This window comes from Phyllobates terribilis, unplaced genomic scaffold (genome assembly GCF_046119375.1).
Source record: "Phyllobates terribilis strain yellow unplaced genomic scaffold, ASM4611937v1 Scaffold_7__3_contigs__length_470593459, whole genome shotgun sequence".
In the NCBI taxonomy this organism is placed as follows: Eukaryota; Metazoa; Chordata; class Amphibia; order Anura; family Dendrobatidae; genus Phyllobates; species Phyllobates terribilis.
In genome coordinates this window covers 239575980-239603938 of record NW_027362767.1, presented here as the reverse complement: position 1 = coordinate 239603938, position 27959 = coordinate 239575980, and the positions used below count along the sequence as shown (strand labels likewise).

At 44.9% G+C, this 27959-nt stretch overlaps 1 protein-coding gene across 6 annotated transcripts in view; it reads right to left on the bottom strand.

Moving 5' to 3' along the window:
• The window catches only part of ATP2B3 (ATPase plasma membrane Ca2+ transporting 3), a 303376-nt gene that overhangs the window by 74852 nt on the left and 200565 nt on the right, over positions 1 to 27959 (bottom strand). For all 6 annotated transcript variants that reach the window (XM_073639937.1, XM_073639932.1, XM_073639934.1 and 3 more), the window contains 3 exons: positions 15933 to 16130; positions 1367 to 1624; positions 960 to 1085 (listed from right to left, as the gene is read on the bottom strand). In XM_073639937.1, the coding sequence (XP_073496038.1) occupies positions 960 to 1085; positions 1367 to 1624; positions 15933 to 16130 (582 nt within the window). The remainder of the gene's footprint in view (positions 1 to 959; positions 1086 to 1366; positions 1625 to 15932; positions 16131 to 27959) is intronic.

The window sequence follows — 27959 nt, the reverse complement described above, 5'->3', positions numbered from 1 at the left end:
CACAGATCACATTACGAGCTTTGCCAAAGTGCCTGCAGTCCAATTATGTTTAATATGCCAGGGCTGTTATAAGGGAGGAAGAAAGAGGTGAACGTGAGCCAGTCATTGGGGTTCCTGCTGTGTCCACCTGCTGTCTGGGTCTATCTGCTGCCATTATCTACAAAATTAAGCCTTTGGCTTGTGCAATGTTTAATACGCCATTCTGGCTTATTGAATAAGGGAAAGTAACAGTAAATATAAAAATTGTCCCTTTGCTTTTAGCAATGAGCACGATTCAGCCAAAATCATAATACCTCTATTGACTCGGTACAGTAAATTACAAACAATCCCATACGGAAATGGTAATTGTGACCCTGGTCAAGGACGGAGACTTTGTACTTTGCGAAATTAACTCCTACCTCTTATGAATGTGTTTCCAGAAAAGTGCACTTTTAACGATGGCTTTCACCTTTATAAAATAGGGATTGTCACGTTCCGAAACTCAATTTCGACTTCCGTATTAGGAAATGAGGAGGAGGATTCCAGATCCTATCTATTAGACCTAGGGCAGGATGGCTACTATCTTTCCCTCTAGAGGACCCAGGATAAAGGCCCATTATTTCAGTAGTAATTTCTTCTGTAATGGTACTACCAAGGTATTGAACCATTTCTGCCAGATTTCTAGACTGATAATAGCTGAGCACCAGGGGTCTGAGATGCAGGACACTCTTTGATCAGCTTGTCATTCTTGGGGGATTTCTACCAAAATGAGATTGTCCAAAATGGACAACCCATTTCAGGCTTTTCGTTACCCAAGGTGGAGTAAGATGTGCCAACTTAACAACCCCACCCAAATTGCTTGGTTGAGCTGTTTCAGTAAAGGATGTTGTCCTAGAAAAATTACCCCGGAGGCTACCTATTATTTATGGGGCCTTTGAAATATAATTTTCACTGTATTAGATAAGGTCTTACGTCCTCACCAGAAAGCAGCATTGGGTCTTTCTCTACAGACTTGCGCACATGGTCTGATTCTCCTGTCAACGAGCTTTCGTCAATTTTAAGATCGTTTCCCTGGATCAGAACTCCATCTGCGGGCAGCAGGTCGCCTGCAACGTAAAATAAAATATTAAAAAATGAATGAAGTTCATCTTCTCCTGCATTATTAATGCTGTTCTCGAGCAATGATCTGTATACATGTGTGAGTCACTACCGCAAGAGGTCACAAAAGAGGCGAAACGTTACTCTGGAATTATCACAATTACATCAGAAAACTTTCTTATCTTCAGTGATTTTTCCACTGAGCTCAAGAGGCATAAGAAAGCAGTTGGAAAATGAGGAGAAAAAAACATATCGTATAGAAAAATTCATCCTTGTGGGATATAATCACCATATTTGATCTGGGCGATGTCTCCCACAATGAGCTCAGCCACGGGAATCTGAATGACTTGTGCATTTCTGATGACGGAGAATCTTTGCTCTTGTTCTATGCGACTCTGCAGTCCCCGGAACTGTTTCTCCTTACTCCAGTCATTGAAGGCCGTCACCCACACCACACATATCACAGATAACAATATGGCAGCTCCCTCTATCCACCCGGCTTCTGACTCTCCTTCATCATGGCCCCCGCTTTGCACATTTCCACAGTCTGTGAGAAAGAAAAATATAAAACATGTTTAAAAATATTTTAAGTGAGCATTCTCAATTTGCTCCTTACATGTAAACTCCATACAACTTTGTCCCTGGGGTGATTTGCACCCCGGCCTCCTGATGCATCAAGAAAACAGTGCTAACTCCTGAAAGTGGTTGTCCAGGTTATTTGTGGGGCAGGAGAATTGAACCTTATAAATAGGGTTAGTTGGGACAAAAAACACTATTAGGTGTGTGCCTGTTACCTTGTGACCGAGTAAAAGGCTGCTAAGTCCAAGACAGAGAATAAGGTCAAGATGGATCAGACAACAGGGCCAAGACTCATCAGTCCCAGAGCACCTTTAGGGCGTTGAGGCTGGGCTAATTGAGTGTCATGTTGTATAGACTAGCCTAGAATTTGGCCCATGACTGAGCAGAGACACTGTGTAGAGCAGCAGATCATTCATCACTGATCCAGGTCGGGTGGAAGAGGCCAGTAATAAAAGAATTTGTTGTCTCATCAACCTCCGTGTCTGCCACATTCTCCGGCTTGGGTCCAATCCATACCCATAATCTGCATTTCAGGCAGACCCGCCCACACTTACGTCAATTTGAACTATTCTCTTAAGAAAAAAGCCTCACTGGGTGTAGTTCCTTCACTAAGGTACATAACTACTGCCTCTGAAGATTTCTGAAGGACCTTCTAAATTATTGACAAAATTGATGACTTGTCCACCCTATAGAATTATTGTCCTCCTAACAGTACCATAATTTATACTCTCCATATTGGAGGACATTTTGACATCTATTGAACCGAAAACCATGACATTTCTACAAATGACCACCAATTTGAAAAGATCAGACCTCAATAGATCATTTTTCAATTCCTGTATTCCTTGTGTAGAACATCCTCTTCTTTGAAACAATCATCCTTTAAGAAAACGATTGTCCCTAAAATTATGATTGGTTGTCTGGAGGAGGCATCACTGTACTCTAAAACGCATTACATATCAGCAAGATGCTGTAGAAAAGAGATCATTGAACTGATCCCTACTGTCAGCAGATTATGGATACCATTAAATGTTACTAAGGTTCACAGGATGGAAGCTTAATATTTTTAGCAATGAAGGAAGCTGACTCAACAAACTTGGAGGCCATCTCTTCATGGGTGAATGATTGTAGAGCTTTTCCAGGTTTATTACTTGCATGTGGTCACTAAACAAAAGCCCAGATGTATTAATTGGATCTACTTTCATTCATCAAACCAGTTATTAACAATCGTTCTGTTCACAAGGATATATGGTTGGACTGCCTAAATGGGCCATTAAACAGCTGCAGATTTCCTTGCATGTAGCAGATCGGTGGTCGTAAACCCAGCATAAGGGCTATCTGCTTTCTATGTAGGAAGGGTCGCCTGACAATAAGGTGGTCACACGGTGTCCTGCTCAGCTGTAATTTGTAGGGGAAACCAGCAGGAAGTCTTTGATTTCCCTACAGCGACACCACAGGGGAAATAAAGTACTGCAAGGGCTGTCTGTATAATTCATGGACACATCAGGTCCTGCAGAGTGAGAGACGCTCTTTGTAGCTGCTCTTTGTTCTAGCTTGTAGGTGAATATCCTGGATATTGGGCCCTCCATATATTGACTTATGGGGTAATTGAAAATGGGATTTCGGAAACAAACAGTTGCGACAGTGTTGTCACGACTGTAACCCATGACTCTTGTCTTCTACGTTGGTATGACTGGTGAAGTAGTGATGTCACCACTGCAGCTATGTCAACGAAGACCGACCGGGGGCGGCAGTGGAGAGGCATTGCAGAAGGCAAGTAAGAGTATCCGCACATGACATCTTTTTCAGGTGGATTCCGCCATGGAAATCACCTGAAAAACCTATGAGAAAATGCTGAAAAGAATGAACATTTCTACGTAAAAAACACTCACTGTTCTTATGTTCAGGATTCTGAATGTCTTTTAACCCCTTCAGGCTTCCAAAAACACCAAAAGGTTAAAAGAAGTCCATTCTTCTGGCGTTTTCAGATCGGAAGATGCTCTTTATTTTACACTATATGTCAATGGCAAAGCTCAAAGATGTTTTTTTTTTTTAGCTTTTTGCCGTAATTTTTGCCTAAAAAAAACGTTGGCGGTTTCTTCATTATTCAATGGGGAGAAAAAAAAAGACAGGAAAAATAAAAAAATAAAAAAACATTGGGAAACATTCCAAAAACCATCGGAAAAATACTCAGGAACCGACAGAAAAAGCAACACAAAAGACGGTTTAGGAAAAAAATCTTCAACGTTCCCTGAAGTGTCTACTGATTGAAAAACTCTGCGGGTTCGCAGGAGCTTAAAAACGATATGTGAACATAACCCAAAGCTGATTTTTTTATTTTTATTCACCATAAGTCTAAGGACTATTAAAACATCCTTTAAGCCCAGGCTGGTGGAGTAAATGATTATGTGGCACCACCATGCTGCCTTTAGGGTGACACCATTGGAAAAAGAGGTACTGTATAACTTGAAGCTCCCGATCTCAATGCAAAATATATTCAGGGCCCCCTATCTACAATATGTCATTTTATTACTGGCATTATGTAAAAAAAAAAAAAAAAAAAAGGGTCTATGGCCTCTTTAGGGCTCAGGTGATACTGCTACCTCCGCTCTTTACCTCAAAGCTAAAGCCATGACCAGACATCCACGGGAGCATGGAGATCCAACAGCGTGTCACCTCCACCAGTATTCAGGCTCGGTCATTACATAAGCCGAGCCTGTATTCAGGAGCATGTGAGCACTGGAACGACAACGTAGGTTGGAGATTCCACAATGAACGTCGTCGGTGTGAGCATATGTGCATTCCTTATTGATGCAGCACAGCTCACGGTATGTAGGTTTGTAGGTCAAGCAAAATAATAAGTTCTGAAAGGCGCTGGGAATTTAACACTTTATTACGAAGGAGGCTGTGCATATCTTGCTGAGCTTGCAGTTGTTTGTTCCTGTTCATGTTATTCTTTATTATTTAATGAGCATCCAAATGCCAAAACCGCACACGTTCCTGTACGAGCAGCAAAAAGGAGGAATATCCCTGCTTTGCTGTGCAATGACCCTGAAAAATGAGAATGTAAAAACTGGAAATCTGGACTTTAGGCATTAATTATATCAGGTGAGATGCAGAAGCAGTAGCTTCATCGACCACTGGGGACCCAACGATCGTGGGGGGCCTTTTTATAGATTTTGCATTGGGACCCAATGGCTTCAGCTATCTTCCAATGCACTATAAGGTTTATGTGAAGTAAGTAGAGAATTATCATCTACTGGGCAAGGCTTCACTTACTTTGATGCAATATCAAAGCCAATCACTACATGCAGCTCTGTTATAAAATATGCTGATAAGTCAACTAATTTTTCTTTGTATGTACTGTATTTACCGGCAGCAGGAAATTAAAGGAGAACATCTGAACTAAAGGGGAGAATTCAGAATGTGTCATTTTGCCAAGTTGCCAGACCACTGACCAGAAATGGTCCCATGAAAGAGGGCATTTTTGAGTCTTTTAATCACTCAACAGGTTACCAGCTCCAGAAATTCCATTTCTTTTAGATATGTCTCCCAAAACTAAGCTAAAGATGGGAACCACATCAATCAGATCCTAGCAGTTGTTACGGATCCGGGTGGTGGAACCTCGGTGCTGCGGTGCAAGGAGGGACCAGAGGGACGTGACTAAGTATCTGTGGCGCCCCTGAGGGTTCAGTCGCCACAGGGGTACTGCACTTCAGAATGAGGTGTGGTATCTCCTCTCCCAGGTAAGGATGGAGTACCACACAGGACCCCCACCACACACTCAACACTACACCACTCCAGTTCTGAAGGGGGCCTAAAGCACCATAGTGCTGTCCCGGGCCTGAATGGAGGAGTTGAGGGGAACCAAAGTTAGGGGGAACCAAGTAGTGAGTGAGGGTGGAGGAAGCACTTTACTTAAGCACTTGATTAGAATCGTATATAATTGGAGGCCATCTTTATAACCGGGTCTTTGGTCGTGGGTCTTTGGGACAGCAGGTCAGCACAAGGCTGCAGCCGGCTGAGGGGTCCACGGTTCCCCGTCTCAGGCCTCGAGACGGGGGATTGGGGCAGAGTTATAACCGGCTCTGTCCCTGGTCAGAGTCCAACCAAGAAGGCCCAGGAGGGGAGCAGAGGAGTTAGGCTCCACAGGCGAAAGGATCTCAGGGGGTGCGGACGGAGCGGAGTCGCCACCTGCATACCTTATTCTGGCCCTGCCAGAGAGACCCTGCCGCAAGAGAGGGTACCGGTCCCCGATTATCTGACTTTGCACTTCACGTCTCTGTCGGAAAAGTCCGGAGGCTTATGTGGATCCCAGGGGGATACGAACGGAGTGGAGTCGCCACCTGTATGCCCTAATCTGAGTTTATCCAGAGGGACCCGGCCTTACGCCACATTCTCACCACAAGTCACCAAAAAGCGCTCCCAGTCGGTCCGGGAGCTACACGCTACCCATAAGGGACATCGCAGTAGCCGTACGGGACTCAGTGAGGGACACAAGGCGGGAGAAGTTTACAAGAGAGGAACACACTAGAGCGGGGGTCCTGTCAAGCGCTCCTGAATTACCTGGAGTGTGCTGAACCCCACCCTGGCAGCCGCAGCTCGCCGTGTGACAGCAGAGAGAAGCTCTGAGCTGAGAAAGCACCACCGTGAGTAAAGACTCGGATGACTTCAATAACTGCCTCTGTCTGTTCTTTCCTCCACGGCTCTGCACCCGCCAGTGCTCTATTCTACACCCTCTCCCTCTACGCTGCTCTGAGGCCCCGCTCCACCTGTGGGGAGCCGCACCAACTAAGCTGCCTGAACACCGGCCTCAGAGGACTGTAGCAGCGCTGGTGACTCTCACCAGACACCACGGGTGGCGTCACGAACATTCCGCCTTTCCCATATACCTTTTCACCTTCCCTTGTGTAACATACCTGGCGGCGTCCTTGCATAGTGGTTCATCTCCCACTGTGCAAGAGCGCGCACTTAATCTCCAATCCAGTCTGCTAGCCTGGCTTCCCTCCATGCTGTCTGCTTGCCTCTGTTTTTGCTGTTTAAGGGTGGAGCCCGATCACTTCCTGTTTCTTGTACCTACTGCAGACACACCCCTTGTGCGTCCTCAGCCTATTGCTGTCTGTCACCTGGTATTTAACCCAGCTGCTCCAATGAATCCCTGCCTGAGCATTGTGTTCTGTCAGTTGGCTTCTGGTCACTGATATGCCAGGTCCCGTGTCTGAACTGTGTCCTGTCTGTATTATCTTCTAGCCTGTTGTCTTCTGCCTATCCTGGAGGCAATATTTCCAGGCCTGTGTGTACACGCTCCTAGCCTGTTCGTTCCGCCTTCTAGGGGCCGCATACCTAGACCCGCTCCTGTATCTTGCTGCTGTGTCTGTTCTTGTCTGAATACTCTCCTAGCCTGTTTCCTGATTTTCTCTTTGTCCGTACCTTCCCTTTTCCTGCAGAATCTGATTCCGTACCTATCTCCTACTCATTGTCTCTGTACTCCCGTTTGTGAGTTTAGAGTCCACTCGCTACTTTATTGCAAGTAGCCTGTGTGTACCTGGTTCTGCCTTTCCCTTCCAGTCTGTTCCGTGTGAACAGAGCCCTGTCCACTCTGCTCTGCCTTGCTTACCACTCCGGCGGTTCTTGCCCGCTCTGCCCTGTCCACCGCGTCTGCGGTTTCGCTTTGCTCAGTCCTGTCCACCGCGTCTGCGGTTTCGCTTTGCTCAGCCCTGTCCACCGCGTCTGCGGTTTCGCTTTGCTCAGCCCTGTCCACCGCGTCTGCGGTTTCGCTTTGCTCAGCCCTGTCCACCGCGTCTGCGGTTTCGCTTTGCTCAGCCCTGTCCACCGCGTCTGCGGTTTCGCTTTGCTCAGCCCTGTCCACCACGTCTGCGGTTTCGCTTTGCTCAGCCCTGTCCACCGCGTCTGCGGCTTCGCTTTGCTCAGCCCTGTCCACCGCGTCTGCGGTTTCGCTTTGCTCAGCCATGTCTACCGCGTCTGCGGTTTCGCTTTGCTCAGCCCTGTCCACCGCGTCTGCGGTTCTGCTTTGCTCAGCCCAGTCTACCGCGTCTGCGGTTTCGCTTTGCTCAAGCTTTGTCTACCGCGTCTGCGGTTTTGCTCTGCTCAGCCTTGTCTACCGCGTCTGCGGTTCTGCTCTGCTCAGCCTTGTCTACCGCGTCTGCGGTTCTGCTCTGCTCAGCCTTGTCTACCGCGTCTGCGGTTCTGCTCTGCTCAGCCTTGTCTACCGCGTCTGCGGTTCTGCTCTGCTCAGCCTTGTCTACCGCGTCTGCGGTTCTGCTCTGCTCAGCCTTGTCTACCGCACCTGCGGTTTCGCTTTACTCTGTTTGTTTACCGCATCTGCGGCTCTGAATTTGTCTCCCAGTCTGTACTGGACTCTACCCAGCCTGCGCTCTAGTCTGCCTGTTCCTGTATTCCCCCGTGTGGGTCAACAGCCGTGTCTGGAGTCTGACCTGGAGTAGACCCTGGTCCCTCTGCTCGGTTCCTCCCTGGTGCACTGGCGTCGTATGCCATCGTGCGACCTTGGTCGGATCGGGCAGATACTTAGTTACGCCCCTCGAGGCACTCTCCAGTTCATGGCACAGTGGAACCACTAAACACGCACACGCCAGTCAGTCCGGGCGTGTGCATTACACCTTGCTTTTAAGAGTGACCCCAGGGTACGGGCCCGGGAGCAGGCCACCGCAACATCCCCCAAAACCAACAGCAAGGCCCGGGTGCCGAGTCGTTTCTCCATCCCCTGGGCGCGTCATATCTACTCGGCCTGACCAGGGTCGCACGGCGGCTCAGTCGACTCCGTGAACCAGGGAGGGACCGAGCAGAGGGACCAGGTGCCACTCTGGGACTGACCTTGTATGAGAGCAGGTGACTCCCACGGGTCAGAAGGCAGGAACTGACAGGTACAGCGGAAGAGCACGGCAGGAAGGCTGACGGGTGGTCCAGGTAGTCAGGCAGGCTGATTCGGCTGATAGCCAGACAGGTGCTCCGGGTAGGCAAGCTGGCGGGCACAACAGATAACAGGCAGGTGCTTCCAGGTAAGCAGGCAGGTGGGCACGGCAGGTAAAGGCAGGCAAGCGGGCACGGCAGGTAACAGGCAGGTGCTTCCAGGTAAGCAGGCTGGCGGGCACGGCAGGTAACAGACAGGTGCTTCCAGGTAAGCAGGCTGGCAGGCACGGCAGGTAACAGGCAGGTGCTTCCAGGTAAGCAGACGGGCAGAGCCCATAGACAGATTGGCGGACTGGACTGAAGGCAGACTGTCGGGCTGAAAAGTAGTCAGACTGGCGGACTGGACTGAAGATCAGACTGGCGGACGGGACTGAAGATCAGACTGGCGGACAAGACTGACTTGCAGAGGACCTGAGGGCTGAAGCAAAGTAAGAATCACAGAGCAACAACCTTGCACAAGCACCTCCATATTGGAGGAGGTGCCTTTTATAGAGAAAGTCCCCCGGCCATCGGCCGGGGACTTTTTAGGACTGCACGCGCGGCCCCTTTAAGAGGGAGGGAGCGTGCGCCCACCCTAAGCGCAGTGCCGGGGAAACAGCGCGCACCAGCAGCAGCAGCAGGGAGGCCGGAAGACACCGGAGCAGGACTGCGGCAATAAGGGGAACGGCATTTCTGCCTGGTAGGGGGCAGAGACGCCGACGCTACAGTACTCCCCCATTTACGCCCCCTCTTTTTTAGGCCAGCAAGAAATTCTTTAAGAAGAAGAGGGGCATGGATGTTCTCCCTGGGTTCCCAAGACCTCTCCTCTGGGCCAAACCCCTACCAATCCACCAGAAAAAAAGGTTTTTCCTCTTACCCTTTTGGTGGCCAAAATGTTCTCTACCTCATAGATGTCCTGGGGCATTACAGAGACCAAAGGGCATCACGCAGTATTCATAGTGACCGTCCCGGGTGTTGAATGCTGTCTTCCACTCGTCTCCCTGGCGGATGCGGACCAAATTGTACGCCCCACGAAGATCAAGCTTGGTGAAGACCCTCGCGCCTTTAAGGCAGTCGAACAACTCCGAGATGAGAGGCAGGGGGTACTTATTCTTGATGGTAATCTGGTTAAGCCCCCTGTAATCGATACACGGCTGTAGCGAGCTGTCTTTCTTTTTAACGAAGAAGAATCCTGCTCCAGCCGGGGAAGTAGATTTCGGAATAAATCCCCTAGCAAGATTCTCTTCGATATACTCAGACATGGCCCGGGTCTCAGCCAGCGACAAGGGGTAGATACGCCCGCGGGGAGGAGAAGCACCGGGTACCAGGTCGATGGGGCAATCATACGGCCTATGAGGTGGTAGTGTCTCCGCTTCCTTCTTGTCGAAAACATCAGCATAGGACCAGTAGGGTGCCAGCAGACCAGGTAGATTAGACGGAGGTCGAGCCGGACGAACCGGAACCAGGCAGGTCTCATGGCAATCCTGCCCCCAACGGAGCACCTCACCAGATCGCCAATTCAGGACGGGTTCATGTCTCTGTAGCCAGGGTAGACCAAGCAAGAGGGAGTGAGAGAGACCGGACAGCACATGAAAGGAGATCCTTTCCTAGTGCAGCATTCCCACCTGAAGGGTTACAGGTTCTGTGACGAGCAGGATGGTCACCGGAAGGAGTCTCCCATCCACGGAAGCGACTGCCAATGGTTCGGCCAGACGTTTGGTAGGAATCTGATACTGCTCCACAAGGGCATGAGAAATTAGATTCCCAGCGGCTCCGGAATCCAGGTGGGCGGTCTCAAAGAAGCGGGTCTCGCCACTGGAAATAGAAACAGATAGAGTCAAGGACGGAGAGGATTTACTCTTGCCTAGGACGACCTCTCCGAGCGGTCCTAGACACTGGAGTGTCCCGGCTTCACCGGGCAGGAACGGATCAGATGCTCCTAACTGCCACAGTAGAAGCAACTCCCTTCGGCTCGCTCCTGGCGAGACCTGACCATCTTGGTTTGGTCAATTTGCATGGGTTCAGGTGAGCGTGCCCGGGGAATTGCTGGTTGGGAGGCAGGTTTCTGGAATACCGGAGCGAGAAGAGGAAATCTTCTTTCCCGGGTAGTCTCCTTAACGCGTTCCAAGAAACGGATGTCAATCCGGGTAGCTAGTGACACCAGGTCTTCCAGGGTGGAAGGGATGTCACAACCGGCTAGCTCATCCTTGATTCGTCTGGAAAGACCCTCCCAGAAGGTGGACACCAAGGCCTCGTTGTTCCAGGCGAGCTCAGATGCGAGGGTACGGAACTGTATGGCATACTGGCCCACAGTGAGACTCCCTTGACGGAGACGGAGCAGTGAGGAGGCAGTAGAAGTCTTCCGTCCGGGCTCATCGAAGACCTTCTGGAAGGGAGTGAGGAAAGCCGGAAGATCGGACACCAGGGGATCCCCCCTTTCCCATAGGGGGTTTAGCCATGCCAATGCTTCCCCGGTGAGGTGAGACATGATGAACGCCACCTTGGCCCGGTCGGAGGGAAACTGATGTGCCAGGAGTTCAAAGTGCAGCGTGCACTGGTTTAGAAAACCCCGACATAAGATGGGGTCACCACCAAAACATGGAGACGCAGAGAACTGGGGTCCAGAGCTTGATGCCATGGCACCAGTAGGCTGAGGCACCGCCGGAGCAGGTGCCGCTCAGCTCGAGACGGACACAGGTCGGATGGACAGTGTGTCCAGGTGGGAGTTGACAGAGTGCAGGTAGGTCGGGATAGTTTCCTGTTGGGATCTCAGACGAGAAACCTCCTGGTACAGGTCAGAAAGCGAAGGAGCCTGGGAGGCACCGGGTTTCATGGCCCGTGCAAACTGTTACGGATCCGCGTGGTGGAACCTCTGTGCTGCGGTGCAAGGAGGGACAAGAGGGGCGTGACTAAGTATCTACTCGGCCTGACCAGGGTCGCATGGCGGCTCAGTCGACTCCGTGAACCAGAGAGGGACTGAACAGGGGGACTAGGTGCCACTCTGGGACTGACCTTGTATGAGAGCAGGTGACTTCCACGGGTCAGAAGGCAAGAACTGACCGGTACAGCGGAAGAGCACGGCAGGAAGGCTGATTCGACTGATAGCCAGACAGGTGCTCCGGGTAGGCAAGCTGACGGGCACAACAGATAACAGGCAAGTGCTTCCAGTTAAGCAGGCAGGTGGGCACGGCAGGTAAAGGCAGGCAAGCGGGCACGGCAGGTAACAGGCAGGTGCTTCTAGGTAAGCAGGCTGGCGGGCACGGCAGGTAACAGACAGGTGCTTCCAGGTAAGCAGGCTGGCAGGCACGGCAGGTAACAGGCAGGTGCTTCCAGGTAAGCAGGCGGGCAGAGCCCATACACAGACTGGTGGACTGGACTGAAGGCAGACTGTCGGGCTGGAAAGTAGTCAGACTGGCGGACTGGACTGAAAATCAGACTGGCGGACAAGACTGACTTGCAGAGGACCTGAGGGCTGAAGCAAAGTAAGAATCACAGAGCAACAACCTTGCACGGGCACCTCCATATTGGAAGAGGTGCCTTTTATAGAGAAAGTACTCCCGCCATTGGAAGGGGAATTTTTAGGATGGCGCGCGCGGCCCCTTTAAGAGGGAGGGAGCGCGCGCCCTAAACGCAGTGCCGGGGAAGCTGTGCGCACCAGCAGCAGCAGCAGGGAGGCCGGAAGATGCCGGAGCAGGACCGCGGCGGTAAGGGGAACGGCGTCTCTGCCTGGCGGGGGGCAGAGACGTCAACGCTACAGCAGTAAGAGCTCAATTACCTTGCAGCACCTCCACAGGAGAACCAAAGCATTACTGTCACTGGTGTGTCAGATGTGACAGACAGTCGACCTGCAGTTGGTTGCAGGAGATCTCTTTGTTTGGTATTACAGACACCTTCTTAGATCTGTCTCACTCTAGGACCCAGCGGCTACCTTCCTCTTGCTAACTAACACCCTGGCCTGGGTGTTTAAATACTTTCAGTTTGCATTAGTGAGGCGCCGGTGATATTCACATGTTTCCTTGTGAAGGCTTGCAGCAAGTGCAGTTCTTACGTCCTCTCTGGTGCTAAGAGGACGTGTTTGCCATCTCTCTGAAGTTGACTCAAGCTAAGCTGCTTTCCCCATGTCTGTCTCCCCTTGCTGTCTTTAGTTGTCAGTGGAGATCGACTAGTGCTCATCCCCCCCTTCCCTATCTAGGGCCAAGCACTGAGGAAATACAGGGATAGGTTCCTGTGCGGTGATTGGTGAGGAACCAATATTTGGAATAGGGAAGGTAGGGGTAGACAAGGTGATTGTAGATTAGCCTAGGATGTCTCCTCTTCCCCCTATCCCTAGTGTCCGGGCTCCCTTCCCCTCATCCCTTCGTGTCGCACTTTGCCTTTCCTACACCGTGTGTGACAATTGCATGGTCCATGTAATGTATGGATGTGATGGTCCCCCAAAGAGCTGCTCTTTGTTTAATATAGATGTTATTACATGGTGGGATGGAGAACATTGACATAGATGAAGGCCACCCTTGATTAGCTAGTACATGACTAAACTGGATTTATGCCCAGCATTCGGGAGCACTTTGGTCTTTAAGATAATTATATCAACTACCATCCTCTCAAAAGTTGGAAACTACTGCAATCAGAACATGGCAATAGGTATTCAATTATCCTGCAGTGCCTCCACAGGAGAACTAAAGCATTACATGGTCCACATAATGTATATCTGTATGCAGTAGGCTTCCAAAGAACTGTTCTTTGTTAACTATAGATGTTTGTAGAGTGGAGAATGTTGACATCGATGCCAACCTAGCACATGCCCAAAATGAACATTGGCTAGGCATTCGAGAGGACTTTGGTTTTAATAAAAATTACATTTTCGCAAAGGCAAGGGAATTTTTCATCAAAGCTCCATCTGGCCATCACGCGCTCAAGGAATATCCACCTCCTTATTTCTTAATATGTTTTGTGTTTCCATATGATTGCTCAGAGTCATCTAGGTCCCACAAGTCAGCAATGTCATTAAGTTTTGCGTTTACTAGGTTAGGGAACAGATGATTAGTTGAGGAGCCGAGGGGACTGCTATATTAAGCTTCTTTTGAGGAGAGGAAACATTGGACCTACCATAGACAAACAAGACTGAAGTGGGGGGGGGGTCAATAATGATTATTATATCCATTGTCTTACATCCTCTCCCCAGCTGGCAGTAGATAATGTCAAGGTTTGAGTTTATATCACCCGCGTCACTTCACTACCTGAGAATCTAATGGTATTAGGAAATGAAAATGTCCATTGGGGTTAAATATTGGGTCACCTGAATTTATATCTATAAAGTCAAATAGACCTATGGACAACTAGACAATCATTTGAGATCCAGCATCATTAACTATGATCCATTGGTTGAAGAGTTGGATGGACTATAGATTGGGCATGTCCATGGGGATCTCTTAACACTTTGCAGTGGAGACTTATCTGATACTGGGGATCGTTCTATTGCATTACTGAACCCAGAAAATAAATACTTTGACTGCAGATACATATTTCGCAACGGGGAAGGACACAGTTGAGTATAAACCATTGTAGAGCAAACTGTTAGTCTATGTGATGCTTAAACTTATTCTACCTTATGCCTTCTACAGGAGCGTTGGTGGATATCCGGGACAGTAATGGAAAAAAAGAATAGTCCTGATACAAACGTGGCACTGAACAAAAAGCACAAGTCCAATTGTATCATGTCCCTTAAAATCTTGGTGGTAGGCTGCCTAGAGATAGGCATTGTATTGGAGGAGTTTTTGTTGGGTGGTGCGTATATACGAGATGTTCAAATACAAGGCGTCTTGGTAGGGTTTGGTGTATGGGCAGCTTAACACCTCTTTTTAGTACTGATTCAGTCTGTTCATCTTGCATTGGGAACAAAACTCTGTGGAGTAGACAAGTGTCAAACAATATGTTTGATATATCGGGGTTGAAGTGGTAATGCTATATTATAGAAGCTCTTAATAAGAAATCTTTACTCCAGGTATTCATAGCCTCGTAAGGAGATGCCTACACCAGACAATACAGGATGTTCTTCAGCTCAGAACTATGAGAAGCACTTGAGGAGCAAAAATACTCAGAGACGAGAAGCGTCTTAAATCCTAAAAGAATCAAAAATGAAAACTATATTACCATTTCTCTTCTTACTTTGGGATGATACTCATCAGTGTACAGTGGTATGTAAAAGTTTGGGCATCCTTGCTCAAAATTACTGTTATTGTTAAGCAAGTTAGAAGTTGAAGATGAAATGATCTCTAAAAAGCTTAAAGTTAAAGATGACGCATTTCCTTTGTATTTTAGGCAAAAATATATATATATATTTTCATCTTTTACATTTTAAAAATTACAAAAAGGAAAATGGGCTAATGCAAAAGTTTGGGCTCCCTGCATGGTTAGTACCTAGTAGCGCCCCCTTCTGAAAGTATCACAGCTTGTAAACACTTTTTGTAGCCATACAAGAGTCTTTCAATTCTTGTTTGAGGGATTTTCATCCATTCTTCCTTGGAAAGTTCTTCCAGTTCTGTGAGATTTCTGGGTCGTCTTGTATGGACTGCTATTTTGAGGTCTAGCCACAGATTTTCAATGATGTTCAGATCAGGGGACTGTGAGGGCCATTGTAAAGCCTTCAGCTTACGCCTTTTGAGGTCGTCTATTGTGGACACATGATGATGTTTTTTCCACATGGAAAGAAGCATGACAATTGTTTGGCCATTTCTGGCAGCAATAGAAATGCTCCAAATATGACCACTGAATCAAAAGAAGCCGAAAAAATGACTTATGCCAAAAACTGAGTAAAAAAAAAAAAGACACCAAAAATCATATAAAAATTTTTTTTTGTTTATTGTGGTTTTTGGATGTAGATTGTTCAGTGTGAACAGAGGCAGAAAAAAAAACGCCCAACACAAAAAAACTGCTCGAAAAAAACCCAAACACTTTTTGCTTTACATTTATTTTAAACAAGGAGTTTTTGCCCATAAATATCCACATAAAAAATTATGTATAGCCTTAAAAAAAACAAGAATGAAAAGAATTGTTCCAAGGGTTGTGGAAAGGGTGGTATAATGGGCATCCAATATTTATATTTTTAATAGCGCCACCTCTAATCTGTGTATCTTTGACTTCAATGGCGCCCAGTAGATCCCACTTACTTATAGTGGGGTCCGTCAGATTTGTGCCATTGAGGCTCAGAATGCATCCAAAACAATTGTGGCATCTGCATTTGTTATCAGATATCATACTATCAGCATCCACTTAAATGCACATATATACATACATCAGCAAGAGATATACCCTAGACCCAGTATGGTAATTGGAAATCCAGGTTCACTTACTTTCACTCTGTTCTCCTGGTGGTGCATAGAATGAAAGGCCCAGGGAGACAATGGCAGCAATTTCTAAGATGATGAGAGTCACGTCCTGGAGGGCTTCCCAAACTAATTGCAGGAAGGTTTTGGGCTTTTTGGGAGGTATGAAATTCACACCATATATTTGTCTTCTCTTCTCAAAGTCTGCTACATTCTCAGACAAACCTGAAAGTTAAAGGGAAACAAAGAAGAGCAATAAGTCAATACAGTCTTCGATAAATGGACAAAGTAAAAAAATAATAATAACTCTAAACAGCATTGCAATGAAAGTAATCTGAAGCAAAGCCCTGGTCTCAAGCTGCTTCTCCATCTCTTCCTCATATTTCACACTGAAGATCTGTGTGTTCAGGTTGGCTTCTGTGTATGAGCACAAGCCCAGCACCAGATCACCAGGAAGTCAGAACATCTTCTCCTATTATGCGGCTTTTTCCCCTGAAGCTGAAGGTACAGATGTATGCAAGAAAGGTCAGGAAGAATTGAAATCTCACATTAATATTTTCAAGACTGAAGTCCCCTCTACCACATCAACAACATGTTCTTTACTCAGTTCTTGTTCCTAAAGGGATATTATGTGTTTAAGAACTGATGACTTCTTCCCCTTTCTTCTCAGTGGTCCACCATTGATACTTCTCGGCTCTTACACTTCCTTTTGGTTTCTGAGATGTCTGCTATATATACTGTACTTCACATACAGTATAAACCAGTGGTCACTAATCACTCAACAGATTCCTCTTCTGAATTTGACACCTCTCCTTCTATTATTTTATTCTGGTTGTCATTTCATCACTTGGTTCTCCAGGTTCATTGTGGGGCCCTATTTTTCCTTGCAAGTTTGGCTACCTACTAATGAAGTGCTTCCTTCCATGATTCTTCTCCTGCTCATTTTGAACAATTCCAGTGAGTGTCTACCATCTGTTTCCACTCTATTCCCATATCTTATGTATGCCAAATCTGTACTCAAGACTACTCTTTGTCCTCCACTGTGGAAAACCACAGCTTCTATCCATAATCTCCATCCATGGTACTAATGAGGTACAAGTACTAATGAGGAAGGTTCCTTATCCTTTGTCTCATTTTGTAGTTCAAATGTTTCTCATTTTTACGTTCATTATGTGATGTTGTTTGTAGCTACCATGGTTCTCTTGATTCTCAAGTATTACTACCAGATATAGGAGAATGATTGGTGAAAACAGGAAAAGAACTGTGTAGAAGAAGGGGAGAAAGTTAAAGGAAATAGAATCAGAACACGAAAGGTAGAGAAGGAGAGAAAGGTAAAAAAGAGAGAGAAGAATCAGAAAAATGAGCAAGAGAATAAAAAGTCTAGAAGAATAAGAGAAAGGTACAGATGAAGGAAAAGACGGGTGGAGAAGAAAGAGAATGGTGAACGAGAGAGAAGAATCAGAAGAATGAGCAGAAGCAGAAGAGAAATATTAAGAAAAATTAAAAGAACGATGGAGAAGGGTGAAGGAGAAAGAAGAATCAGAAGACTTATGAATAGAAGATGAAGTAAGGTGGAGAAGAAAGAGAAAAAGGTGAAGAAGGAAAAGAAAGATGGAGAAGAAGGAAAGGGAGATGAAGGAGATGGGAGAATCAGAAGAAGAATGAGCAGAAGACGAATGGTGGAGAAGGAGAGAAAGATGGAGAGGAAGGTGAAGAAAACAGATGAAGAATTAGTTAATGTGGTTTTCTTGATTCTCAAGTATTGCTGACAGAAATAGGAAAGTGAAAGGTTAAAGAGATGAGAAGGGAGGTGGAGAAGGTGAATAAAAAAGGAAGCAGAAGAAGAATAAGCAGAAGAAGGAGAAGAACAATGAAAAGATGGAAGATGGAACAGAAAAGAAGAAAGGTGGATATTGTAAATGAGAAGAATGTGAAGGAGGGAAGAGACGAAACACAAGAAAGGAGTACAAGGGAAAGAGTTAAAAACTAGGGCAATTAAATGGGGAATATAAAGGTGACGGAGAAAGATGAAGGAAAGTGAAAAGAGATGAAGGAGAGAGGAGAAAGGATGAAAAGAGTAAAGGATACTGAGAAGGGATGTTGAGAAGAGAACAGGGAAAGAGAAGAAGAAAACAAGGAGATTAGAAAGGAAGAAATTGTGAAAAACAAAGATTACTTAAAAAAAAACAATAAATTAAGAGGAGGAGAAGGAACCAAAGGTGTAGGAATGAAGAAAATGTGGTGGAAAATAGTGTGAAGAAGAATGAAAAAGGTGGAATACCACGAGGTTAAGGAAATGATGAAGGCAGGTAAAGGATAAAGAAGCAATGATGAGAATGATAATAAAAAGATGAAAAATGTAGGAGAAGAAAATGAAGCAGAAGAATAGAAGAGTATGAAAACAAAGTAAAAAGGGTTGTACAACAACACAAAATAAATTCTGTTGTATGAGATGTTTCATTCTGCCCCAAATTCCCGGATTCAGCTTTGGTACTGACACAATGCGAAGGGGATGACTTATCTATTAAACTGAGCCAAACAAGCAGTTCCCTTCCAATATGTCATGTGCCGACATAAAGAAGGGAAGGAAGCACTCGGCTGTGTTGGGATCAGCATGGAAATGTGTATTAGTAAATGCTATTATATCACTTTTCCTACACAATAGGACACATTTGTGGGTCATCCCTTTTAGAAATGACATTAAAGGTGATGAAGGAGAAATAGGATAGAAGGGGAAAAAAAAGTAAGGAAATGACTGTGTATTGACCAGGAGGTCACAGAGCTGTCTCCAAAGAATACTGTATATTGCCCTGTTAAATGTTTTTACCTGCAGAAATGGAACTAGATAGTCTGTTGAAATTTTTTATGACCAATGTCAAAGTTTTGGTCACTAAAATTTGAGATGAGGAAATTTTTTTTTCAGAAATAGCGCCACAATTTCATGTCTGTCGTCAGTAGCATTCACTTCAACGGTATTTCGCTAAATCCGTCATAGCCTGGAGACCAGTGTGGCATTGTTTCTGGCCAACAATAGACCCTTTTTACTAATTCTGTCATCTTTGTATCCTTTAGAAACTAAAAAACATTGCAAGAACCATTAATACAATAGTGTAGACGAATAGGTTGGGCTTTCAAGTACAGTTATCCCTAGAAACAAGTAAGAAATGTTTGTAGTCTCTGGAATATCAGGCGGTGCGGAGACACAAGACATATCAAGCAAGAAGAAGAAAGAAGAAGAACACTTTCATAAAAAGCAGAAGAATAATTATCCTCCCTCGATGGTTGTAGTCTCTAATTATATCAATGTTGCTGATGGTCCGTATAATCAGGACATCACTGACCCGGATGTCCTCATGACATGAAGATTTACAATGCCTTTATACAACTAGACACTTTCATATACCCAGTGATTCATGCCGCCAATCACCCTGTCTGACAGCATCATATCCCTCCACGCCATGTCTCCATTGCTCTACATAGAGGCCAGGCGACTCATTAACCAAATCCAATATCATTTGTATCAGAAAAGTCAATAAATCTGTGTTCTCTGCAAATAATTAAAGTGCAGCCTTTAAGAACAAACGAGTCATCTACTATATATCTATCTACATTATATGGACAAAAGTATGTGCCCCCTTCACATTGCACCTACTGGAGCTTTTCCGACCTCTCGTTCTACATCCTTAGACATTAATATGGAGTCTGCCCCTCTACAGATATCACAGCTCCCGCTCTTCTTGGAAGACTTTCTACAAGATTTTGAAAGCATCTATGGGATTTTTTGCCCATTCATCCAGAATAGCATTTGTGAGGTCAAACACTGATGTTGGGGAGTAGTTTTAGTTCATCCCAAAGGTGTTGAATGGGGTTGAGGTCCGGGCCATGTCTTTCCCACCAAACTCATACAACCATGTCAGGGCACAGTCATGGGGAACAGAAAAGGGCTTTCCCTAAACTGTTCCCACAAAGATGGAAGCTACAATTGTCCACAATATCTTGTGCTAAAACATTAAGATTTCCGTTCACTGGAACTAAGGGGCCCAGATGGACCCCTGAAAAACAAACCCGAAGTATGATCCCTCCAGTCGTCTTGTAACTTAGGCACATCATAGATTGCGCTATAATATGCAGCTTGGGGCATCTGCAAAAGTAGAAGCAACACTATTAATCCCGGCTTCTATATGATTAATAAATAAGTTGAATAACAGCGGACCCAGAACTGAACCATGGGACCACCACTTATAACCGGAGACCATTTAGAATAGCAGTCACTCACCACAGCTCTCCTGGTACTATTGCTCTTTTCAGTCCAATTACAAGCCTTACTTTCTAAGCCAAAATACCTTAATTTACCCATTAGGTGTCTATTTGGGACAGTTGTCAGAATCTTTTGCAAAGTCCGAAAACACTATATCCACAGCTATTCATCTGTCGAGGCTTTTACTCACGTCTTCATAAAAATTTACCAGGTTGGTTTGACAACTTCTGTCCTTAGTAAAACCATGATGGCTATCACTTATAAGGTTATTTTCTACTACATACTCCTGTATATATTTCCTTACAAGCCCCTCAAACATTTCTCCTCAATAGATGTAAGCTTACTAGTCTGTAGTTATTTGGGAAAGACTTGGAGTTCCTTTTTTAAATGGACACCATGTTAGCTTTCTCCAGTCACTAGAGAGTCTCTACAAATTCTGAACAGGGGCACATCAATAACGGAGCTGAGTTCCTTAAGACCTCTTGGATGCAGCCCATCTGGGCTCAGGGCCTTGTTCATATTTCTTTCATGCAGCTTCGTTTGGGCTATTTCAACCTTTAGCCAACTGAATATATTATATGACTTATTAAGGTCGACCACATCCACTGTTCTCACTCTTCCTTGGTATATACATATCTGAAGAACCCGTTTAGTAATTCTGCTTTCTCTTGATCCTCAATGACCAACTCCCCATATAATTATTTAGAGGACCCACCTATGCGGATCTTGTTTTTTTTTTGTATTTATATATTAAAAAAATGTATTGGGCTTTGTCTTGCTTTCTTTGGTTCCTGACGTTCAGTTTCTACTTTAGCTGGTTTGATTATATTTTTTAAAGATTCTTCTGAGCTCTTTGTAGTTTATAATGCCTAGAGCTGACCTCTCAGATTGACAGTATATATCCTTAATGCCCTTTTTTGTCATTAATGGCTTTCCTATCCGTAGGTGTAAGCCATGTGGGGTTACAGTTTTGTCATCTAGTCTTGTTACCTGTTCCATTAGCCAATGGACAGTTCAATGATCTTCTTCTGACCATGATGTTCATCTCCTCTTATCACTCGGTATCAAATGCCAACTTCTGCCCAACTTCTAAAACCAACAAGGTCATGTGTGATGCCACATGACCTTGTCAGCTCCTCCTTAAAAAGGTCCTCTCCTGCATTTGAGACATGGCACCTTCCTCCTTGATAAAGCCATGCGAAACGCACGTTGGAGATCCGTGTGGGGATTGCCCCTTCATCTGGTTCTTCCCCTACTATCTCCCTCTGCACATTTGTCTTGGTGTCAATACCATTGTTACTGACCACTTGGTCCCTTTATGCTTGATACATTCTCCTTGATTCCTTTTTTGCTCTCTGTAGCCATAGACTCATTGTCTTTTACCTAAGTGCTCCCCTTTTTGTTGCGGAGAGATATTTACCTTATATATGATCTTACTGTGGCACATTAAGGATTATTCTTAAGCACTGAAGTCACTTTATTTTGTTGTGGGTAGAGCCAACATGCTCTTATCCCCTACTGTCCTAGTAATATTTTAGCATTATGTTTGTTAAGTGTAATTTTCAATAAATTTTCATACTTTCTTGCATAAATCATATACTCCTTTTCTCTTTGTGTGCATTCAAATATTATGGAGTGATTCTTGATATACCTTGGGGCCTGACCGTGGCCCTAGAGATATATCTGTAAGTTATGGGCCTTGTGCATATTGCAACTTTTAAAACCTGTCTCATGGCAATACTGGGGGACAACAAAATAAATGAGTCCACAGGTACACTAACATCTGCTGAGTAGAGTTGGTGCAAATCAGCTGGCAGGACCAGGTTTATCGGCCACATCAGTAATTTGTGGTCACTGGATGGGAGTTCTGAGAACAACCTCCTACCTGATAGCATTGGTGGCTCTTCTTTTGATTAGCCGGCCTAGTGGGGCATCACGCTGCCACTATGATGTTGAGCCAGGCCGGCTGATTCAAATAAAAGCCATTGATGCCGGGAGGTAGGAGGCTGTTATTAGGTTTCCTCTCCATTGGCCACAGATTTTTGATGTGGATGATGACCCGGGTCCTACAAATTCACACTTGCTCTATCAGAAGATATTTTGGCCCTCACTGCTTCCTTACCCTGTATGGCCCCTTCTCACCATCCTAGTAAATTATTTGAATATGACTTGTGGCAATGAAAGGTCCATTTTTTCAGACGATACTATAATAATGATTTAACGTCAAAGCCCTTTAATACAGCGCAGACCTTTTCAGCACTGGGAAGTGTGACTAATGGAAGCATTTAGTAAGGTCAGAATTGACTGTTCCCGTAAAGAGCTGCACAGTCAAAGCTTCACATTTTCTTTCTCGCTGTGGAAATGATTGAAACGGGTGGCGGAAATATACCTCTAACTTCTATCTAGGCTGTTGCTCTTATGTTTAGTGATGGACCTCCATTTTTCTTATCTGTGGTGGGTTCCATAACTCTTGTTAATGGCATAAGGGGTATGTTAGTAGATACTCTGCATCCTACAATACAGTGGAGGTCCCTGGTGGTATATATTAGTCACTGCTCCAACGTTAAGAGCCAATTGGTTCATTTAAGGAGCCATAGAGATTATGTACATTGGTTTATGTCAATGTATCATTTTAGGCACAATTTGTGAAGTTCGGAATTAGAGTAGGACATACTTGACAACTCTTTGAAATGGGGTTTCTGTATATTTTCCAAAGTTTGGCATGAGTAGCCCCCTGAATGGGCATCTGGATCAGTCTGATGATGGAACATCTCTGTGGCACACACAGGAGATGTTCCAGGGGAGAGCTCCTTACTGGGAGGTTTTGGGAGGTTTCTATCACACCCAGAAAACTTACCAACTCTTCCTGGAGTCTTGGAGGTCTCTAGTTATTCTGGGTGCCTCTATGACATGTTGGAAGAGTTGACAGTTATAGAAAAGGCTTATATACTAACCTGTATATAAAGTGTTCTTTTGGTTCCTAGGAGGGATCTACATAAAGGTGAGATGTTTTGACTCATCTAGAGAAAGGGTGGAACACTATTTATTTGCTTCTCTCTTGGATACCATTGGTTGCTGATGTTTTGGTTCTTGTAGAAATGGGGAATCTTTTCTAGGTTTACACTACTACTAATGGAAAAGGTGGAAAATTCGTCCTCACCACAGACCATAATTGGATCATCAGTGGTTGTCTTTATGGTACATCCGTCTTTGGTTCCTGGCATTTGATCTTAACTTTCACAGTATAAAGAGATGGTAAATGAAGGAACACTAATCGTATGGTCCTGGGGTATTAAATATGGTTACATCCCCATCAAGGCATTGCATAATAACTTTTTAGTACCCTTGAGGATGAACATTTCCACCAGTAACCAGGATGGAGCACGTAATGAGGCTATTTGGATAATCTTATCTTTCCCTCAGAAGATTACGGTAATAGGATAAAGTGTGGTGTGCCTTTAATAATAAACCATTTAAAGCTCTTGGATAAAGGGAGGTGTAAGGGATTTAATTACATGGGAAGCAAACTATTATTCCATCCTTCTAATGATTCAATTAAGCCATGGTGAAACATCTGGATTGGCCACTTATGTAAAGATTCAAGGATTGTATAAAGAGTTTGTAGACACCATCAGTTCAATAGTGTAAGCCTTAAAGATGATGCAGTTGACGATGTATAGAAAAAAGTCACACTTCTGTTAAGTAGCTAAAGCACCACCGATAGACCACAACCCCAAGAGTAGACCATGGCTGTGCGTATCCGGCATCAAACAAAATGGGACTGTATCTGTAATATGCTGCTATAGGTATTCTGAGTGATGCCACATGACACACAGAAGGTCTTGTTAGTACTTTGATGATACAGGATATGATGGAACATGTTGCATCTTCTCGCAGATTTCATATGAACCCTTCAGAAAAATCCTAGTGTTCTCCAATATGAGAAAGATACCGCACCAATGAGAAAGACACGCAAGTAGATTTCAGCTGTGAAGTCTGCAAAATTGAGAATGCAGCTCTGGAGTGTAAGGCAGTAACTTAAGATCTTGCAAAAAAAGATAAGGGGAGTCAACCCTTCTAATAATCAGTTTGTGTCTTTCTCCATTGGAGGATTGTCTCTACTGAAATCATTAGACATAGGGATACCGCGACAGAGACGGGCCAGAAGATCGCGGCGTCTGGTTACCCGAACTCCTGCACTGGTTAGAATTGCTTCACTATCATACTAAACAGTGCAGGTTTTCTTTGCTGTGGCATTGCTAGGGTTAATCAGTTCAGTTGATCTCCTGGAGCTCTCCATCCTGGATTCCCTCAGCCTCTCTGTGTTGGATACTCCCCTCTGGTATATATGCTCGCCATTGGCATTTGGGAATTGCCAGTGATAGTTCATTCTGCCTGGCTTGGAGTTAGAGGAGTTGTTCGGTGTTTGGAGTTGGCATTTGGTGAGTTGTTCTGGAGATTTCTGCGTGGAGTTTGCTTGCGTGTTTATCCTCGTCCTCTCCTATTTGGTTTCACCTACCTTACTTTCCCCTGTGTTCCACTCTGTTGTTTGGTGAGTGTATTTTATATAGTTGCAGTTTTCATTTATCCCTGTCTGTCTTCCCTTGTCTGTCTGGTTAGTGTAATCCTATACACTTCGGCCTCACACCTTCCTGGCTGGGGGAGGGAACAGATAAAGGCAAGACAGGAGCATAGCAAGGCACATGACCCTGGCGTCTCCACCTTCCGGGGTAATCTGGGGAACAGGGATAGACAAGGTTGCCCCCTAGCGTGAGGGATAGAGAAGGAGCCCCTTGCCCGGAGAAATCCTGCACCAGTACCATGACATATAAAGTATTTTGACCGAATAGGCAGAAGCACCCCCCAAAGAGCCAACAAGTGACGTACTTAATCATCTCCCCAAAAGTGATAGTAAGTTAAGAACTATGCAATAAGTGACCTAGAATTTTAACCAAATCTGATCAGCCCCTTCTAATTTGCCACTTTAGATTGTATGAACTTTATAGACAGGGCACCCCCTCCATAAATCAGAGAGCGGAGAGCTGCTAACAGTGAGGCCTGGCCTTCCATATAAATGGTCAGCCATTCATTTAAATGGACTGTGGGGAAATGGATAGCCGGTGGTGGCTTCTGAAGCTGGACCCATGGTGATCAGATGATGACCATGCTTACTGGGTTGTTTTCATGAGACCACCACTTTGCAGAGTGCCCTAACTGATCAAGAGGTGCTGTCCTAATGCTATACTAGCCTACTTCACAAATTGGAGAACTGGGAGTTTTTAAAGAGGACCTGCCACTTGCTATATATATATATATATATATATATATATACATACACACATATATATATATATATATATAACCTGGTATTAAAGCTGCTCTTCTCCTGAATCCAGCAATGATTTTCCTTTGTTTCTGTGCCTCTCTGTTCTTGAGATATGTCAGTCTCTTATCTGTAAATAAATCTACTGGGTTTTTTTCCAAGTGAGCGTGATCCTTAATTCTTCTCTTTGGGTGCCTTCTTGAGGACCAGGGTCAGTTGGCTTAAATACTAGATTTATATAGAGGAAATAGAGGACCATATCTCAAGAACGAAATGGCTCAGGAACAAATGAAAAACATTGCCGAATTCAGGAGACCATCGGCATTTACATCAGCCAAATCTTACATATTTATGGTAAGCAACAGGTCCCCTTTGCAGGTCATGTCCCATAGCCATCTCTTTAAAGTGGACACTAGGGCTGAGATGGCACTCTTGCACCAAAAACATTCGCAGAGTATTTCTTTCGAGGAGGCTTCTGTAACGTCCAGGGGATTTTCCAACTCTTCCAGGATTCCAGTAGAGTCTCTAAAGCTGTTCCACGACAGTTGTCAAGAATACCTAATGCTCGACCGGCCAGTGTGCTACAACTGTGCTTAGATATAAATTCCCAGTTTCCAACTTTTTCTAAACAAAGTACAATAATTGATATGACTAGGTTGGAAGAAAAGAAACCCTCTCAAATGAAGGTTTAATGACATGATGACCAGATTATATTCCCGGGAGAAAACCATGGAACGAGTGTTCTGGTATAAAATACTTGTACATGCTTGCTGGACAGCTGGAATTATACGCTTTTAAGGATTGCGTCCTTCCTACATATGTGACACGTACGGAACAACTCACCTACCGTGTGACTGAATGAATACAGACCTACAATTAAACTAACTACTGTGCCCTGCTACACCCACAACCTCTCATTTCTGCCGAGCAGGATTAATGGGTTTATGTGGAAAGGATAAAGATTTTATCCAGTAATACAGAATGAAGGTTGGGCATTTAGCTCCAGCTTTCCAAAGTGGACAATGTCAGTACAAGTCTGTGATCTCTTTATCCATAGATAATACTGCTACTGTCTATCGCTGCACGCGACTCATGGCACTGAATGTCTATTTCTATTCTTGGAAATTCTACGTAGCCTTTTCTTACTAATTTCTGTGTCTGAAAAAGCAAAAGGACAAGCAATATGGCTGCGATTACAGCTCCCACAGAGGTTGTCTCACTGGTGTTCTTATAGGGTTGGTATAGGGTACATGGTGTCTTCTTCTTCCACCTATGGGACCTGGACCCAATGCGACCCCCTAACATGGCCACAAATACAAAGTGCATTGCTCCTAACACTATTCTCTGAAGCGTATGAAAATTATGGGGGCTGCCACTATGTGCAAGGACACCTTCCCACCATTAGAGTGAAATGTGTCCTTTGTGACCTCCCAATAATCCGTTGTTATTTCCTGAAGGTCTAAATGGCAAATCTATCTATTTATTTAGCATAATCGACTAAGGAATAGGCAGGACTAAGTTCTCCATAGGTGTACCATGAGGATCCTCCAGGAGACAGAAGAAGACCACCACATTTGACTGTGACTTTGTAGCCTATCACTTGTCACTAGGGTTTATGGGCCGGATTCATCGAAGCTTTCATGCCAGAATTCTGGTGGAAAAAGCTTTGAAAAGTTGCAAAATTTAGGCGCAACTCAGAGTTGCGCTTAAATTTTATGACGTTTGGCATCTTCAAAATGGAAATGGTTGAAGCTGGGGAGGGACAGGGGCACAGCGCTACAGGTTATCGAATTCATAATGAGGTGTGGTGATTCCCCAGCACATCAGTCAGTGTAGAACCTAACTTTTCATCCATGGTACCTTGTTTGCAAGTCACTGGATGGGATGGCAAAAACAGATATGGAGGACTTCAGTATTGCTCCTCTCACTTAGTAGCAGAAGCCTGTGGAGTGCGAGTACAGGACATGGACATAATAGTGCGGAAAGTCAGTGGGGAGGAGGAAGTGTCCAAGGTGAGAGATCCGACTTTTCATTAAACCTTGGTGGGGAATGCTATACTATGACTATACATCAAAACTTTGAAAGATAAGAGAGACACCATTTTTATTTTATTCTAAGCCAGTACCCTGACCTCTCCCAGTCCTTTATACAGTGGCTTGCGAAAGTATCCACCCCCTTGGCTTTTTAACTATTTTGTTACATTACAATATTTTTGTAATCCGATTTGTATGTCATACATCAACACTAAATAGTCTAAATTGGTGAAGTGAGAAAAATATAGTCATAAATTAAATTTATGGGATCAAATAACTAAAAAATGCCATGTGCATATGTATTCACCCTTTTGCAATGAAGCCCCTAAAAATTTCTGGTGCAAGCAATTACTTTCATAAGTCACAAGCTTAATGACAGGACGTCCACCTGTGTGCAATCTAAGTGTCACATGTCTGTCAATATATAGACTTTACCTTTT